Source organism: Columba livia, chromosome 1 (assembly GCF_036013475.1).
Source record: "Columba livia isolate bColLiv1 breed racing homer chromosome 1, bColLiv1.pat.W.v2, whole genome shotgun sequence".
Taxonomy (NCBI): Eukaryota; Metazoa; Chordata; class Aves; order Columbiformes; family Columbidae; genus Columba; species Columba livia.
Window position 1 is genome coordinate 54,367,174 of NC_088602.1, and position 20,213 is coordinate 54,387,386.

Here is a 20,213-nt window from a genome sequence, read left to right on the forward strand (position 1 = left end):
AAAGCAAGAAAATTCAAAGTCAATGGTGAAGACCGTGATGGTACGTGTTTTTAGGCCAAGTGCTGTTCTTTGGAAAAGAGCTTAGTCTGACTAATGTAGTTTCTGTGTGTGATTAGCACAGATGTACTTAAATCAAATGAAGTCCTTTGACTTTTTGTTGTGTGTGCTTGCAGATCAGGCTTTATAAAAAAGATTATTGAGTACTCAGGTCAGCAGTTATATTTGGAACCAAGTCTGATGCTATATTTCAAGATTTCAGGTACCTAGTCCTGGCTTTAAACCAGAGGATGGGTTCCTCAGTAATTCTTTTATTTGAAAGCCTAACAGATTAGTACTGGTACATTTTCATAGCATATTTTGATTTGCAGTAAAATGCTATTTCTTTATTTGTATAATTTGGAAGAGGAGGCACCTGGTTTATTTGAAGGACTGCTTATCTATAAGGTAAAATCCTCCAAGTTTTAATAACCATTCTGTTCTGGAGATAATTTTAGATTATTTCCATGGTCACACATCCCTGTATTGCTTCACAAATCTTCAGCTTTTTTATCTCACCCATATATACTGCTTGAAGATTTCAAACCCTGTAGAAAAATCTATGCAGACATACTATTGGGATGAAATGTACTGCTAAAATTTGTGTAGTTAAACTTTTGAGGTAAGTCAGTGATTAGTCTGACAGGCTGATCACAGTGAATGATTCCCCATCTCTCCTTCTTCCATCCCAGTCCACAGCAGCTGATTGGTCTTAATTCAATGTAGTCTCCTTTTGTGTGAACAATTTAAGTAACACACACCTTTAGCCTGTATGATCCCGTGGCAATTTCATAGCCCATTTTGCGTCTATCATGGGTAGAAAATTACACATAGGTTGATAGAGTTGGCAGTGAAGTAGCAAAGACAGATGATTATCTGAAAAATTCACATCCTCTAACAAAAAGACTTAACTCCTTAGGTATGGGCATCCTCCCACCTCATATGCCTAAAGATTACTTTCACAGATATTTACAGAAAATTAATGTCCAATGCTTAGTACTGAAACCAGAGAAAGGAACATGTAAGTGCCCAAGTTCCTGAAACGATTGCAAGATTTGTGTGTAGCTGGTTATTTCTTGGCATTTTTAAAAACATGTAACATAAAATTTTTTTCAAGAGCTTCTTGCTATAAAGGACAATAATGATAACTGAAGTGTATACATTAAAACTTTATGAAAACAGAAATAGTTTTTGAAATATTAAGAACTCACTCAATTATGAAATGTAAACAATGTAAATGTACTCCAGAGATATGACTGCAGTTCTAGGAATAGACTAGTTTGTGAGCTGTCACAGCTAAAACACTCAAAATGAGAATACTTTTTTTCATGTAGTTCTGAAGCTTTAAAAACAGAAAAAAAAAAACAAACCTTGAACTTTATTTTCCAGATTTCAGATTTAGTCCAGTACACATTTTAGATGCGTATTCTATCAAATCTGTCCTACTTAGTTATCATGGAACTCATCAGCCACTGAATTTTAAATATCATGTAGCCATTCTTGTTTGGTGAAGCTAAAAGTGTGCATTCTTATTATTGTAAGTTCTCACCCCTATAAATATGCAGGAAGCAATCTCTGTAGAAGAAAGACAGGGTTTAATATTTTCGAGGTTTTTGTTTGGTTTGTTTTTTAAATTTCTACAGCATACTTGTTTTCAGTGCTGTCCTGGATATGAGCATACAACATCCTTCTGACTTCCTTTGAGCTTTCCTGGCTCCTTTTGTGTGCATTTCTCAAGTGCTTCGTTTGCTTTTTGTCCCCTCCTCTCCCTCTCTCTTCTGGAGAGCAGTACAGCTGCCAGCACCTGCGCACACAAGCCAGCCCCAGCCTCCAGCCTCCTGGATAGCTCATGGAAGTGCTGGAGTTTGGATGCAACTGCTACACCTGCAGCTTTAGCTTTATCCTTCTCCTAAATGAAGGCCAGACATTATACTCACTAGCTTCAATAATATTTGTTCTCTAAGCAGACTAGTTACATCCCTGGAGGTGTTTAAAAGGTGTTTAGACGAGGTTCTTAGTGACATGGTTTAGTTAGAGTTAGGTTAGGTTATGGTTGGACTCGATGATTCTGAGCATCTCTTCCAACTTAAATGATTCTATTATTCTATTCTATGATTCTATAATAATTTAATTTTGCTTTATTAAACCACAAAGTGATATTTTTGAATAGGTTCAAGCTACAGCCTTAGAGATTGAAGGAGACTTTGCCTATTTTATCTGCATAGGATCCTAATTGATGTATATAACACCAAAACTGTTTGCTAGAGGAATCTTCATTCAGCACCTGTAAGAGCCTTATCTCCATGTTTGTAGATACTTGACTTACATATTTGACTTATAAACACTTCTACATAGTTGTGCTTGACAAACACATTAAAAGTGGTCTCCCATGAGCTAGAAATCTCTTGACTTACAGCTACTGCATGTATTGTACCGCTTGTTATTATGCTAGCAAGATTTTTGCTCCATGATCAAACAGAAGTTTAAAATTCAAAGTGTTCAAGATTCTTATCATTATTGTCATTTCTATGCCTTCCTGAAAATGTTAAGAGAAACTTCTTGCCATTCAAGCACCACCCACCTCAGAAGCACTTTTAGCAAAGATGCCAGCTCTGTGCTGAATGAGTATCTTGCTATTTTTGCTGAAGTGAGACCCTTGCCGAACTCTGCCTGTTGGGGCCCACTTAATTTCAAATACTTGGAGCACTGCACAGAAACCAGACGCAGAAGGACACAAAAACTACATTGGCAAATGATCTGTCAAGTGACCCATGAAGAAAATCGAGATTGAGTTGCCCTTTGAAATAAACCTATTTGAATTTTATTATCTCTAGAGCACCTTGTGTCTCTAATCTTGTGAAAGGTTAGTATTCCATCCATCAGAGCAAGATTAGAGCTCTAGTTGATGCCTGTGCTTGATGATAACTGAATGCAGCGGTTGGGGCTGGAGGAAGGAGATTCATTACCATCAGCACTTCAAAGAAAGATTGGGTAAACAGACGCTCAGGGAAGCAGGTTTGCAATATAGACCACATATATTCCAGGTCAAGATAGCAGAAATCAAAGAAACAGAATGTCAGTGAAGATTTAAACCTTTTAACAATAATCCAAGCAAAACAATGTTACCTTATTCCCATCCTTTTCTTTCATGTCGCATATTAGGAGACCCAAATGGCTGTTGCCTGCTAGGCTGAAATGCTAATCACTTCCCCAGTATATCTATCAAGAAAAAGCTAAGACTAAAAGAATACATGACAAAATAATAACAGGACTCATGACCAGGTTAATGTCCACCAGATATGTGTAGACAGAAACAAAGAATGCAGATTCTGTGATGTTGAAATATAATGCTCTGGTTTTGTTAATTCAGAATTTCTCCCTCTACTACCTCAGGTAAAAAAAAATTTCTCAAGTGTTATGTCTGTTTAAAGCTTACCTGACATTTTGAAAAAAGCTTTAGTGAGCAGGCATCATTTTTCCATGTCCTTGTTTGCCTGAACTTTCTAAATTTTATATTATGCTCTGAATTATAGATAAGATTAAGTTAATAACAGTGGTGACCTTACTTCTCATTATAAAAACAAAAATATGATGGTCTTCATTGCTCTGTGGCAATGTCAGCTTCAGTGTTATGCATTGCTTCAAGAATATAAGAGTAATCCAAAGGATTAAAAAGTGAATTTCTTTCTAATCCTATAGTTCTTCCTGGTGGGTCTGGATTTGTGCCTCTGGCTTTTCTATCCATCCAGAGAAGACCATGTATTTATGATCTCACATTTGGCTTCCAAGGATAACAAGAGGCCATTCAGACTTGATGCCAACGTATCAACCAGCAGCAAAACAACATGAGGCTGAATTTTTATTTGCTGTCAAACTTCATAACATCACAAGGGAAAAAGAAGTAGAGAGTAGGTCTGAGATTTTCCAAAGACAAAGGTAGAAATGGCTGTATGCAAAGCAGGAACCTGTTTAGTTCCTAGGTAGTACCCAAAGTAGAGTCACAAAATTAAAAAAAAAAAAAAAAAAGCCAAAATCAATTTAAATTTGTAATACATTATACTGATGCTCAGAGTATAAGAAATCATTACTTTGAACTAAATCAAGTTAAATCAGAGCCTACGACAGAATGTACAAACTTTGATGGGTCCTCAGAATGAGTAAAAATGTTTAGAAGAGGCCAATTTTAAAGCAAAAAACAAGTAGTAAAAACAACAATAAAATCAGGGTATTTATAGTGTTACAAAATATTCCTGTAGAACTCTCGATTCCAGAGAAAAAAGCTGCTGTTGATGTGTAATCAACAAAAGAGATTTTTCGCTACCTTCTACAGTTACATTTACAGCTACTTAACTAGTTTTTCCTGTATTAAGGGATTAGACTATAAACTATACATGGGTGTGTAACACTAATTAAGGCATTGAATGATTAAATACTTATTTAGTATGGCACCTATTGTGATTATTGTGATATTAAACACAAAAATGTCAATTGAAATCTTTTATACATAAACATATGGACAAGTCTGAGTGAACATGTGGAACATGTCACTAATAAAGTAGTGCTTCTTCAGTGAAAGTGAAGAATATTTTCTAGATATTGGGTTGAATGAGCAATATCATTTAATGCTGAACCCTAATATAAAAGTCATCTATTGGAAACACATTTCTTATTATATCATTTGTAAATGTGGAAGCACTTTTAGAATGTACTAAGTTTCTTATTATGGAAAAGGAACAGTGTAATTAGTGTCACCTACTACACAACATACCGAACATTTCAATTTTTCAGAAGTCAGCGCTGCTTTAGTGTGAATTTGAGAGTCTTCTTACAATTATTTAGGTCCTTTTTCAAGGAAGTGTGTTGTCTCAATTTAAAAACAGAAGGTGTTTTCTTTCTTGTTTCCTTTTCAAATAAATCCCTGTTTTTTTCTAGATGTACTGAGATATCTGCCTCTTATTGCTTTATATGGCTGAACGTGTCTCCCAAAGGACTATATTTATATTTGGAAAACATAAATAAAGAAGTTATTGGATAAAAAAGTTTGCAATAATCTCTTACAACAAGTATTCATTTTACATCCCTACCTCACCAGGCTGCTAAAAACTTCAGTCTTTCAGATAATGAGCTAGTGGAACCCCTAAAATCTCCTTTTCAAGCAATAATATGCATACTCATACGTGTGATAAATACTAGCACTGATCTAGCAACGTCATTACAAAGAGACAGGCTTCTGCAGGTGTGAAGGGGAGACCCTATTTTAGAGCCCAAGCTGGACTTATGACCTAAAGCCTTCTTTCTGTCCCCATAGAGAACATCAAGGCAGAGCTGGAGCAAGGCTTCACGCTGAGGTTCCTCAGTCGCCTATCTGGAGTGAAGCCATGTGTAACGTGGACTGCAGGTTCTCCTGCACTTGACAATATAGGTTTTGAAACCCTTAGTCTGCCTATGTGTACACATGAGATGGTTTTAGTGGTGTTGAGAGACTGTATCTGAGCAAGCTCTGGAAAAATGAAGTTTAACTCTCTTATCACTTTCTCTCTTCTATTCAGCTGCCATTTCCTTGTTTTTCTATTGTCTCTCTCACTGTTTTTGTCCTCTGCGGCTTTTGTTTTCCTATTTCACCTGTACTGCCTTGTTTGCACTTGTTTAGTTGAATGTTTCTGCAGTAGTATAGCGCAGGAAAACAAATATAAGGCCTCTAGTCAGCATGGGTCACCCTGGACCATTCACCACCTGCTGCTCAGTAGAACTGATCAATTTAGAGTTTGTTTCTCAAACCACATCTCAGAGGTCTGTCACTCTCAGCTGGCAAGAGTTGCATGAGAAGAACGGTTAGTGGGAGTTTCAGCACAAATGTGACACTGAGTTAATGTTATGGCCAAAAAAGATGGAGAAATACCAAAATATTACAAAAGGAAATAATGTCTAGTACTAATACTAGGCATTGAATTAAAAGACCCAGCTAAAGTGACCCAGAATCTCCAAACTACTAGGCTCAGGAGGAAGCATTGGACACCAATGAGGAAAACATGGCCTATGCCTAAATTGCCCCATCAACTGTCAGATAAAAAACCCATGCAATAATACGAATTAAATCCATCTGAGAGACGGACAAAAATTGTAGAGTAGAGAGACAACTGGGTCTCAAGATTGCAGATAAGACGGAAGAAGCAGTAAATGGCAGAAGTCCAGTGACTTCTGCTCAAAAAAAACCCCACAAACAGACAAAAAACCCATGCAAGAATCCAAAAACAGGTTCTAGATCTCCTAAATCCTACTGAACCACACCGCTTCATTTCATTGCAGGACCATAGGAAGGAGTCAAAGCTATTGTTTGTTTCCTTACAGAGTCAACAGCTTGTGGGTTTATTAAAATATTCTCATCAACATGTTCCATAGATTCATCAATGAATCAGCAGACTATCACAGGAGTGAAAAATTTTGGTATCACTACATGACATATCCATTTAGAAGGAACATAATTTGCAATGCAACACCTAATAAATGGGAACAATTCCCCAAATTTGTCCTAGGAGTTTTAAGGCCACTCCTGTGTAGTTTAATCAAAGAGAAAATATATTATACTGTTTGAAATCTAATGGAGCCCTAAGTATATACCAGGCTTGCAAAGATAGTTTTTCAGTTCATTGTACCATATCTTATATCTAAGTTTCCTTCTGAATGGAAAACTTTCCCAGTAGACACACTCTTGGAGAAAAAGGTCTTTGTTGAGAAGGTAGGTCAGATAAAAATCAATCATGCAGCATCTTGATCCAGAAAACTGGTGCCTGCAGATGAAGATTCGTGTTGACTTTAAAGCTATTCAAATACAAACTTTGGTTTTTAAACTCTGGTCTTTGAAACATACGGGTAGGAAAGTGTATTGACTTCACAAAGCACCATGGGGGACCTAAGGTCTTTCCACCAGCACATGAATGCAGATCCAGGATCTGAAAGACTGTATTATTCAAAAGTAAGAGATCTTTTCTTACATTCTTAGCTCCTATGAAGCCAACTATATTACTTAACCTTAATCCTTAAACTTATATTTATGTGTTGCCTTGTTTTAAGTCACTGATTGCCCAGATCTCATCTCTAGGACCTTTGTTTTTCCTTAACTTTCCCACCATTACTTTAGAAATAATAATAATAAAAAAATCATTCCCCTAACAAATGGAGAACATTTAAGCTGACTTCCTGACATTTAAGTTAACTTAGTTTGGTGTCACAAAAGAAAAATGAAAGTTTGCACTTCAGTGAAGTTTGACCATGTAGCTCCATTTACAAGCAAGAAATTAAATTATACCCCTGTATTATTACAGTAACAAATAGTACTGCACGCAGTGTCCAAATAGGCAAGAAATAACTGGGAAATCAGCCTGGATTTAATGCTGCCTTAATGGTGCGTGGGGTTCCTTTGAGTATGGACGTAGGAAAATTGAATAAGCTTAAAAATAAGTAAATGACCTTGGAAGTAGTTTTATCTTTTTTTGTTAGGTCTGTTGAACTGTAACAGAAGTTATTTAGCTGCATTCAAAGGTGTCTGAAAAAACTATCAACATGACATCATTACCTCTTAAACTGCAGACTTCTATACAAAATTGATTTTGCGTAATAATGATTTCAATAGGAAGTCAAAATTCAAACTGCTTTTACAGCAGGCTTCTGCCAGTTAGCTCAAATAGAAGTCTTTTCAGTCATTGCAGTATTATCTGTCTCAAGTCTCACATCTTAGAGGTTTTTTGCAATAGACCAATTTCTTTATAAGTACTAAAATGAGCTTGTTTCAAAGAGAGAGAAAGGTGAAATGAGATAGAAAGGAAAACTGCAGGGGATTTATGGCAGTTACATTATATAAATACAACTGTGCAAATATTTCTTATCTCTCTCTACTTGTGTGATGTGAAAATAGCTGCAGTTCTAATTTTAAAGGTTTTGTGATGTGTCCAGTCTGAGTTTTCTGATGCTCATTCTTCCACACTGGGATTCAGGAACTACGCATCCTATTGGGTATTTGCTGAATTGATGTGACCCAGTAGATACTCCTTGAAGTTGAACAGGGCCTAAGATCCAGTTTTCAGACTCCTCAAATAACAACTATTCACAGTAGTCTCTTTTGTATAAAATGAGAGGAAGAAAACAAAAAAAAGGACACTATTCTAAAAGCGAAGAAGCAGCCCTCCTCAGTTCCATATGTGCCTAAATCGAGGTTGAGATTTCTGCCCCCAAAGCCCAGTTCCAAAGTGTTGCTCCTGTCAGGTTGTGGTTAACCACCACATTGTAAATAAAAGACAGTTAAGATTTCAATGTTTTGCTCTGGCCAACCAGAGCCTCCTTCCAGACGAATGACTCCTGCCCTTAGTCAATTCAAGCTGTCTACTCTGAGAACAGGCATGGAGACGTGCAGTGACTTCAGTGCCCCATTCCTTCTCAGCACAACACCTGATCCCTGAACACTGCAGGACTGTGTCTAATGATAGCAAATACCACCCCTGGTTTGGGACCTGCTTGTCAAAAAATGCCGACGTCTTTGTTTGTTTGTTTGTTTGTTTTTGTCCTTCAGACAGAATATAGAAATTATTCTGGCTTAAACTGGTTTTATCTGGCTCGTAGCAAGAAAATTTGTTGTTAATTTTCCCCTATACCTGCTGGTCCACCTTACACTTCCCTGTATTAAAAGACAACAAATTTTTAATATATTTAAAAGATTGTTGTAGATTATAAGCCTGGCAAAGAATGTTCATACAAAATGTTAGATGGTAAATCCCCTTAACTATTGAACTGGATATTTAATAGCCTCTGTTGGTGTATAGGGAAAAACTGAACAGTCTTTATATTTTAAAACAATTGTTGCACTGAGTCCCATAGTTTATATATGGTTAATATCATTTTCATGAAAGCTTTAAATGCTTTTCAGAAGAAACTGTGGTTATATTAATTTTTCATGAGGCTTTATGCATTTTATGAACATATGATGTAAAATTAATCATTCTGAAATTCACAGATATCCATGAGATACTACATGTTTCTCTGTGGTCATGGATATTCATGGCAGTGCTACTGCTCTAAGTGTTTAAATGTTCATTCATAAATATTCTAGAATGTCGCCTTCTGATGTCATGTAACATTTTGCTTACATTTTATGAGTACTTCACTTCGACATTTTCCACTAGATAATGAAAGTAGAACCTTCAGGGACAGTTATTAGTGTATATATAAATTATATGTAAAGCTATCTCATTGCTTTGTTTTTATTCCTAGCATTTTCTGTCTTGGTTATTGCTAGAAGTTCAATTAATTCCTTGAGGAGAACTTGGGGAATTTTAGGTTTCATATTTATAATCAAGGATACATCATCATCATAAAGTATTATACCAGATGCAACAGACTATGAATTGAGGTTTTAGAGGACAGTAAATATATCAAAAAGTATGTCTTCATATCTGATTTAATTGTTCTCATGTGCAAGTGATATGTTTCACCTAGTTGCAGGATTATCTATGTAGAACCAATGGCAGGATCAAGTCTCCCTTTTAGACATAATCAAGTGATAGTAAATGACCTTTTGCAGTGAAGAAACACTAAGTTTATCATTTAAAGGTTGCACCTGTGTCCCCTGAAGTTGTTGATAATGTTCTCATTGATTTCAGTGTTGCAGAATAAAGTCTTACAGACCTTTATCAATGTATGCAATCAGCTTTGAGTAGATTATAGATCCTTTAACTCCATATTAATGTTCACTCCCACAATAACTTCTTTGTATATCGGCATTGAATAATGCCTTAGATTCTTCATCAGATTATGTTCACATTGTGGTAATGGCATTTGCTGTATAAGTATCAGCCTAGCTTTTTATCCATTTGCCTTCACCTGATCATACCCGTCCAACCCAGCCCATTACAGATTTGTTTATGTTTCCTCCCCATGCTCCTGTCCCTCATTTTGGTGCAGGACAGTGCTGTTTGCATTGTTTCCATGCTCCACGCTGGGGAGCAGTTAAGGATGGAGCCTCAGTGGCCTCCCCTTTGCCTGGGTCTCCTTCATTCCCTCTAACAGCCTGACCCATAAGGGGGAAGAAGCCATGGACTCTGGACAGGAGGCGAGGAAGAAGATTAAAGTGAATTACCTTCTATTATCAAGTTTTGCAGTAGCCTGAGAAACTGAGAGGTTAAAGAGGGGAGCGACCCTCATCTTTACTCACAACCTTTGAGACTGCACTGGTTTTTAAAAAATTCAGTAGCATCCAGAATATTTCATAATGTCATGTTATTTACAGGTATAGGACGTTATAGAAATGTATGTATATCTTTCAACAGCTAAATCATTTTACCCATAGGTGATTTCACCCAAGACATAAGTAGAAGATGTAAATCACCTATTCTGAAATTTGTGGTTATAGGACACACTTAATTACAGAATTATCTGACTTATATTTCTTAGCTATAAATGTAATCTGTGTATATTCAAAATGAATTTAAAAAGGAAAGCAATTTTCAACAGACCTCATCACATTGAAGATTTGTTGTTCATAATGGGAGCTGAAATTCATTTCTCAGTTGTGACTGTTGGGTGTTTCTAAAGGTCAAAGCTATAAGGGAATTTTAAAATTAGTTATTCAGGTCCGCTGAAAAGTAATACCAAGGCACTAGTAGCCTTATGCATATGATTTGTTCACTCTTGAATATAAATATAAATGGAATGTCAAATATATGGGAAAAAATCGCTGTAAGTATTCTCTTTACAGCATTTTTTTCTCAATGAGGAAGTTAATTTGAATTCTTTTTGTTTTGTAAGGTTAGTTATTGTTAGAAGAAAATTTCTGGAAACCTAAAAAAAACCCCCAAAACAAAACAAAAAACCCAAACAAACAAAACCACAAGCTGAAAAATAAAAAAGCATAGAAACTACAGGTTAATTTCACTTGAATTTCCTTGACATAAATCACAACTTTCACTAATTAGTACCATGTGGAATATCTTTAAAAAAAGAAAAAGAAAAAAAAGGCCTTTGCAAGAATGTAGGAATCACCAAGATATTATTTTTTTTTTTATGGATGACTTCATGAATGAAGAAATGAAGAAATAAAGACAATAATGGGGCAGCAGGAAAACAAAACAAAACAAAACACAAGGCTGCCATTGATGTACATCATAAGTGCATTTGTACCTAAAGAACCCCTGAAGAACCTTTCTGTCCCAAAGAGTATTCAGCTTACTTGAATTCTAATACCCTTCTTGCCATCAGCCTCATCAGGACTGGGAAATTCAAAGATATGAAATGAAGTTAGATACCTAAAGTCCACATAGGGTGTAGATGCATGCACATCTTCACAGTAACTGATAGATCACTAGAATTTGTACGTCTAAATTCGCAGAGCTCTTTGAAAATCAATCCCCACAAGCAGGAGAACAAGGCTATAATGGGGAACTGCCTATATGTTTTGGGCGGTGTCAGTCAATGACGGATGGAATCAGTATGCCACCCTGAGCAATGTTTTCCATAAAGGCTGAAGTCAAATCAGACCTACATCCCTGTCCAGAACATCTGAAGACCTCTGTGAAGCTCTGCTGTTTTTATCTTGTGTAGCAGTGAGGCTGCATGTCCAGTGTATCGGATACACCATGGCACAGCATTCAGAGCTCAAGTTCTGCTAAAATGGAAAGCTGAGCAGAATATATGGTAATTAAATGAAATTTCCTTTTGCTTTCTTGTGTCTTAAAGTTCATGCATATATTTTTGGTTTGTGAATTGGACAACAAACTGTTTCTAGTTTTGCATCTTCTCCTACAGTCAGATGTTGGTTTTGCTTAGATTACAGATGGAAAAAAAAATAAAAGGGAATTTATCAGGCTCAAAGTGATCATAGAAAATCAGTTCCAATGTAATATAACTTCATTTATCTAATAGTTGCCTCTAGGTGGTTGTGATTATGTTTTGTTGAATGCAGTTATTACATCACGTCATGCCGCAGTATTATCTCCAATCCTGATCCACTGCTTATGGTGACATCTAGTCATCACTCTGAAATTAGGCTAGCTCCCAGGTTGAATGCATTATCACACTAGATTACCTGTGTTAAATAGAGTGATGAAGTCAGATTTAAGTTGACATAGTAGTGTGAGAGCTAACAAGACCATATTTTTGATATGAGAGCAGTATCTACTGTTCAATAAGGGACTCTAACAATGCATTACGTTCTTTCACTTTCTGAGTTCATAGAATTGTAGAATCATTTGGGTTGGAATGAACCTTCAAATGTCATCTAGTCCACCCCCCTGCAAAGAGCAGGGACATCTCCAACTATCAGCTGATCATAGACAAAAGGTTTAATAAAAGTTCAGACTTCATTTGCAGAGACTGTTACTATTAGTCTTGCATCCTAAATTTATAAATAATGTTTAAAATAAAAACTAGCTTGAGTGTTATCCATTGACTGGAAACCCACCATTTAAGCCTATGTAGAGCATGTAATGGTTTGAAATCACAATCTTCTCTCCCTCTTTTCGGTAGCTCAGTGTGCCTTAGACCTTATCCTTTTCAACTACCTCATAAGCAGAACTGAACGAGCTTCCTGAGACTGTCTGGCTAGTAAATGAAAGCTGTATAAAAACGTACTTGCAACATAAGACATATCCAGGACATATTCTGTCATATAAATGAATCACCACTTAAAATTAGGAAAAATTATTTCCAACATTAACACTGCTCATGACAGCCTATTTTGGCAGCAGAGAATTTCACAAGATATATATTTTAAAACACAGCACAGATCTGTCTTATATAGGTTCTCCTCTCCCACTGTAGTATTTGAGTGCCTTCCAGAAGCACATTAAGCAACATGACTAATGTCTGTCTCATCTTCGTTCTTTTACTTTGAGCTGAAATATTACATTATTTTTCAAAATCTACCTGCAAGTTGATGAAATATCATCATTGCAATGAACATAGAATCTTTAAATTACTGTAAAGAGCATGGAAAAAATCAACCTTTGGAGAAGCAAGTACAGTTTCTCCTGATGTAACTGGAAAAGTGCCTAGCTATGCCAGAACACAGTTTCTGTACATAAGCATCACAAAGCAGACAACTTTCTTGATGTATGAAAGATTTGTAGACTGAAAAAGCAAGTAATCCTTCTCACCAGCATTCATTTTGCTGGACAGCAGCTGACTGAGAATTTTTCTAATTAGCACAACAGGGGAGATCTGTTTCTCTCTAAAACTCGAAAGGTATCCAATTTTGTGGTTGCTGCTTTATTATCCTGATCCTGTATAGGGTTACTATTGAAGATAACTCTCTTAAACTGTCTTTTGTATCAAAGTGTACAGAAGACCAACAGTCTAACTTTTTAATTGCATAATAATTTACTCTGTGCAATAGCTTTCAAAGACTAAAGACCTATGAGAAGACTGAAAATTAAATAAATGTATTGCTATTTAGAGGACATTAGTTTTCCTACACAATGCATATGTATGGTGTCACATTTGGTCCAGCATGAAATTTAAGCTTGTGGAGTTACTGATAGTGTTTGTACCACACAGTATAAATGAAGATTGTGACCAGCATGGGCCACACTGTGCTAGATGTCTACCCCTCCCTGTAAAGTTTGGTTGGCTTCCAGCAAACTGACTGTGAGATTGCTACGTAACACTCCCACACAAAGAAATAATAGGCTAACAATCTCAGACAGGAGAAGCTAACTTGATTATCCTTTGCTGTGACTAAATTATGCGATGGTATGATCTTTTAAGATAAATAGTGGGATGTCCAGTATCACTGTGAACTGGGAGGAGACAGCATGTGAATTGCAGTAAGCAGCCCCCAGCATATGGAGCTGTATAGGAGAGAAGTCGAGGGGCCTGGATTCACTGCTTTCATGGTGGTCTTTCCCAGTTGTCATTCAATTGCACTGGTCTGAAAGCTTGACTTCAACATTAAAACAAATTTTAATTTGAGCCTCAGATTCTCAGCCATATTTTTGCCTTCCAGATTGTGTGACTAGAGAGCTAGATGTATTCAGCAGTACAGCCAGCATGCATTATTTCTTAGAAGAATAAATGCTAAATGTATATAATATATATAATGATAATCAGGATGATTCAGACATCAAGGATAGCACCAGGTCAGGTAAAATACAGCTTTGCTTTGCTTTTCTCTAAAACAGTTTTGTTAGAATTACTGGAAAAACAACAGAGAATACTGTGTGTCATGGACCTGTGGACCTCAAGTTATTCTATTTGGCAACAAAAACTAACAACTCTTTCTTTTTGGTTGTGGGTTTTGCAATTTTGGTGGGTGTTCTATTTTGGTTTGGTTTGGTTTCCTACTTTTCCCTCCATAAACTATTTGGCAAAGGCATATTCTTTTCCAGATGGAATTTATTTCATATGAAGAGCTGTGGTTTTAATGACAGTTTAGACATTGATATATTTATTAGAATATATTTTCCTTTCAATAAGTGCTTTGATGTAGTGAACATGTTCTCAGTGTTCTGTGTATACATTTTCATTATAACACCTTTGCAATTATCTGGGAGATCAAAGACTGCAACTCTGCATGATTTCTGTCAAAATGAAGAAGCTCTTTTCTTACTGAGTCCCTGTAGACTGGTCTACAGTGTTCAGTGGATTCTGCTTTCAGCTAATTACAGTTGCAAATCTTTAAATTTAGTGTAGATTTTTTCTTATACAGTCTTATACAGTGCACTGCAGTGGTTCTGCATTTTTATGAGTCACTGTAGTCACAGCAGGGCCCTATGTTAAAAGGATATTCACAGTATAGCATTAGCCAAGACTGTAAGAAGTCAGCAGATCCCTGCAGTCAGCACACATAGATGTGTATACTGGCAATGACCACATATTTAGCATCTGGTATCCCAGAGTTGGCTGTGTGGTGACTCCTGCATCAGTGCAACTCATTTAATCACAGCAAATAGACTTGTTTTGCCAAAGACATTGCCATCTCTGCCTCGCTGTCGGCAATGCCCCACTTACAGGCCACAGCAGTCATTGAACTCTTTTCCAAAAGAAGTTTAAGAAGGTTGACAAGCAGATCCTGTAGGAAGGTGGGATCTTGTAAAAAACAGAAGCAGCTATGCCTGCTTTTATCAGATGTGTTTAAAGAACTGCTGTACATGCTCAGTGAATTTCTTGGGAAAATCTAAGCATAGTATGGCAATAACATACTAGGACAAACTTTGCTAATGGTAACGTGGGAACGCAATCAGAAAACCCTTGGTGCCTTACTAATATATCCATTAACATCTGCTTGTTTTCCCTGCAGAATTTTTCCGAGAACTTCTGGAGAATGCAGAAAGATCCTTAAACGACATGTTTGTCCGGACATATGGCATGCTGTACATGCAAAACTCTGAGGTGTTCCAGGACCTCTTCACAGAGCTGAAGCGGTATTACACAGGAGGCAATGTGAACTTGGAGGAAATGCTGAATGATTTCTGGGCTCGGCTGTTGGAACGGATGTTCCAGCTTATAAACCCCCAGTACCATTTCACAGAGGACTACCTGGAGTGTGTAAGCAAGTACACAGACCAGCTGAAGCCGTTTGGAGATGTACCAAGGAAGCTGAAGGTTCAAGTGACTCGAGCGTTCATTGCTGCACGGACCTTTGTTCAGGGACTGACAGTGGGCAGAGAGGTTGCAAACAGAGTATCCAAGGTAACCTAAAATCAGGGGGGTTTAAGCTTGAATTTGTTTAAAACTTACTAGAATATTGAAATCTGATTGTGTGCTCTTTTTTTTTTTATATGGGTGTAGCGGGGGCTGCTTCGTTGTTTGGGTTTTATGTCTACTGAGATACCTAAGTTTATAAATAGGGGCAACAGTTTACTTCTTTCTGGAGATGTTGAGGCAATACTGACTGGAAAGCATTTGTCTTTGCTTAGGACTCAATGAAATACCAATATACATCAATGTTCTAGCATGGTAGGGATTGTGATTAGTAATTCAAAACTGGCTATATATTTAAAGGATGGTGATTTTGATAAGAATTTAAATGTTTCAAGCAAATTTTTGTTGCTATTCATGAGGGCAGTACAGCCATCACAGTATTTGTTCATCATGCAACTGGGTGATGGATTTTATTAGAAATGTCTAATCATGTTTTCCATGAGAAAACAGATGAATAGTGACACCTCTGGAACTTGAGCTTTCCCAAAGGATGGTTTGACTCACATTTATTTTAGTTTTAATTATTTATCTATGCAAATATTTATGAAAATTGTAATCCTTAAGGGATTCACATAATTAAAGTGATGTAATGAAAAAAAAAAAACAACAACAACAACAACAACAAAATACAACTACACACACACAAAAATAATTGACAGGACTGTCTCACTTGCTTCATTTAAATCACAGCCAGAGGCTGAGGTAAAGGCAGAGCCAAGATATTGTACAGTAGACTGCAACTCAAGAGCTCAACAACATGAGGTTTCTAAACTTCTCTTATCCTGTGTGATGTGATATTTTGCAATTACAAATTCAGAAGCCATGAAGCCAGAGAGGTAGTCATCAAGGCCTGCGTGGTTGAATAGGGATCTGTTGGGTATGCTCAAGCAGAAGAGGAGAGTTTACAGGTCGTGGAAGCAGGGCCTGGCCACTTGGGAAGAATATAAGGCTGCTGTTAGAGGATGTAGGAAGGCAGCTAGGATAGCCAAGGCCTCCTTAGAATTACAGCTGGCGAGAAGGGTCAAGGACAGCAAAAAGAACTTTTTCAAATACATAGCAGATAAAACTAATACCAGAGGCAATGTAGGCCCACTGATGAATGGGGTGGGTGCCCTGGTGGCAGAAGATACAGAGAAGGCAGAATTACTGAATGCCTTCTTTGTCTCTGTCTACTCTGCCGGAGGCTGTTCTGGGGAGCCCTGTACCCCTGAGACCCCGCATGAAGCCAGGTCAATGGAGGAGTTTGCTTTAGGCGATGAGGACTGGGTTAGGGAGCAATTAAGTAGTCTGGACATACATAAATCCATGGGTCCAGATGGGATGCATCCACGGGTGCTGAGGGAGCTGGCTGAAGTCATAGCTGGACCGCTCTCCATCATCTTTGCCAAGTCTTGGGAAACGGGGGAGGTGCCCGAGGACTGGAGGAAAGCAAATGTCACTCCAGTCTTCAAAAAGGGCGAGAAGGAGGACCTGGGTAATTATAGACCGGTCAGCCTCACCTCTGTCCCTGGGAGAGTAATGGAACAGCTTATCCTTGGTGCCATCTCAAGGCGTATCAAGGATAAGAGGGTTATTAGGGGCAGTCAGCATGGCTTTACCAAGGGTAAGTCATGCTTGACCAACCTCATAGCCTTTTATGAGAATGTAACAAGGTGGATGGATGATGGCAGAGCGGTGGATGTGGTCTACCTTGACTTCAGTAAAGCCTTTGACACAGTCTCCCACAGCATCCTCACAGCTAAGTTGAGGAGGTGTGGTCTAGACAATAGAGTAGTGAGGTGGGTTGCAAACTGGCTTAAGGAGAGAAGCCAGAGAGTGGTAGTCAATGGTGCGGAGTCTAGTTGGAGGCCAGTATCTAGTGGAGTGCCTCAGGGGTCAGTACTGGGGCCAATATTATTCAATATATTCATTAACGATTTAGACGAGGGAATAGAGTGTACTATCAGCAAGTTTGCTGATGACACTAAGCTGGGAGGGGTGGCTGACACACCAGAAGGCTGTGCTGCCATCCAGCGGGACCTGGACAGGCTGGAGAGTTGGGCGGGGAATAACCTAATGAAATTTAACAAGGCAAAGTGTAGAGTCCTGCATCTGGGCAGGAACAACCCCAGGTTCCAGTATAGGTTGGGAAATTACATATTAGAGAGCAGTGTAGGGGAAAGGGACCTGGGGGTCCTGGTGGACAACAGGATGACCATGAGCCAGCACTGTGCCCTTGTGGCCAGGAAGGCCAATGGCATCCTGGGGTGTATTAGAAGGGGGGTGGTTAGTAGATTGAGAGAGGTCCTCCTTCCCCTCTACTCTGCCCTGGTGAGACCACATCTGGAATATTGTGTCCAGTTCTGGGCCCCTCAGTTCAAGAAGGACAGGGAACTGCTAGAGAGGGCCCAGCGTAGGGCAACAAAGATGATTAAGGGAGTGGAGCACCTCCCTTATGAAGAAAGGCTGAGGGAGCTGGGTCTCTTTAGTTTGGAGAAGAGGAGACTAAGGGGGGACCTTATTAATTTTTATAAATATATAAAGGATGAGTGCCATGAGGATGGAGCCAGGCTCTTCTCAGTGGCAAACAATGATAGGACAAGGGGTAATGGGATCAAGTTGGAACGCAAGAGGTTCCACTTAAATTTGAGAAAAAACTTCTTCTCAGTGAGGGTGCCAGAGCACTGGAACAGGCTGCCCAGGGAGGTTGTGGAGTCTCCTTCTCTGGAGACATTCAAAACCCGCCTGGACACGTTCCTGTGCGACCTCACTTAGGCGTTCCTGCTCCAGCAGGGGGATTGGACTACATGATCTTTTGAGGTCCCTTCCAATCCCAAACATACTGTGATACTGTGATACTGTGAAGTAAGAGCTTGATTTCATGTTTAGGAAACTGCATGGGAGGAAAGGGTAATTTTGCATATAAAAGTCAGTGAATGAAATACATGATCCTTGTTACTCAGCTAGAAGCAAGGTTTCTTCCTCCCAAGTGCCTTCCTGGGCTACAGGGTTGCCTTCCCTTTTTCTCTGGCACTGTCAATTTTTGCAGTTCTTTCTGAACAGTGGCAAGACATTGGCATGAAATCCATGTCCACATAGTCTGGCTGGGGGCAGATACGGCTGTTTAGCCTCCGAGTGTGCAGAATTCAGATATGTGCAGCCCCAAATTTCATCTGAACAGCAGTGATGTACCCATGGGTCAGCTTTCAAGTGAAGGTGTTGAACTCTGACATCACTGTTGTCAGTAGGCATTAGGTCCTGCTGCATTGACAGCATCAGACTGTAGAGAGTAAGCAATGTCATTTATGTAACAGATCTGTAAATTGTGAATCCCAAACAGATTAAGGTACAAATTGTCTGCCAAGGTATCACATGAAGGTACAGAATGTGCAGGTGTTTCCCGTTTCACATACCCAGGAAATGTTTACATCTTGCTTGCTGGGTTTTGGGCACAAAAGCCCTTTCAGGAGTAGGGGAGTAGGGCTTATCACAAGATCACTAAATGATCCTATGATCCTATAATGAGAACTACTAGTTCTGCAATCATGAAGTGAGCCTTTTTGTAGTGTCACTTGAAGATGATGACAATAGCTCAATAATGCTTTTTTTTTTTATTATCTTTTAACATAAAAGCAACACTTTAAAATCTTTAAAAGTGCTTGGTGGTTGGTACAAGGTATAGTACAGATTCCTTGTTTTATATATACATAGTGATACTCTATTAGATTACATCTAGCATACTGTGTTCAGTTTTAGGGCCCTTCCTTCCTGTCAAGGAAGACATTGACAAACTGAAACAAGTTTAGTAGATGCCACCGGCACGATCAGGCCTGAATTACTTGTTCTGTGAGGAGTGGCTGTGGGACTGGAGCTTATTCAGCCTGGAGAAGGGGTGACTTCAAGGGCATCTAGCAGCAGCACCTGGTGCCTGTAGGGAGGTCATCAAAGAGATGCATCAAAGCTCTTCACAGTGGGGCATGGTGGGATACGATGGGCATGAGTTGAACCAAGGGCCAGTTCAAACTGAATAAAAAGAGAAGCTTCACCAGGAGGATGATCAAGCAATGAAGCCGTTGCCCAGAGAGCCTGTGCAGGCTCCATCAGTCATTTTTGTGGCCTCCTCTGGACCTGCTCCAACAGGTCCATGTCCTTCTTATGCTGGAGACCCCAGAGCTGGACACAGAACTCCAGGTGTGGTCTCACCAGCACAGAATAGAGGGGAAGAATCACCTCCCTTGACCTTGTTTTAAAAGACTGCATGCACTCCTTAGAGTTAGCACATAACTTTGCAACCAGGAAAAGAGTCGAGTAAATATTTTTTCTCACTGTTTTGGAAGTCATCCAGATTCAGCACGGATTTCATTTTAATTGTACTCTAATGTTGAGAGATTCTGTGATAAGAATGCCACATCTGGGTAAGTCAAGGGAAATGGGAAAAAAAAAAAAAAAGAAAATTTAAAGAACTGTTGCAGGTCTTTTACAGAATTCTTTGCCCATTGTCTGCACTGGCTGAG

General features: G+C 38.5%; 1 protein-coding gene across 3 annotated transcripts in view; it reads left to right on the forward strand.

Moving 5' to 3' along the window:
* Positions 1–20,213, forward strand: part of GPC6 (glypican 6) — a 776,640-nt gene that overhangs the window by 411,263 nt on the left and 345,164 nt on the right. For all 3 annotated transcript variants that reach the window (XM_065056864.1, XM_065056870.1, XM_065056879.1), the window contains exon 3: positions 15,317–15,708. In XM_065056864.1, the coding sequence (XP_064912936.1) occupies positions 15,317–15,708 (392 nt within the window). The remainder of the gene's footprint in view (positions 1–15,316; positions 15,709–20,213) is intronic.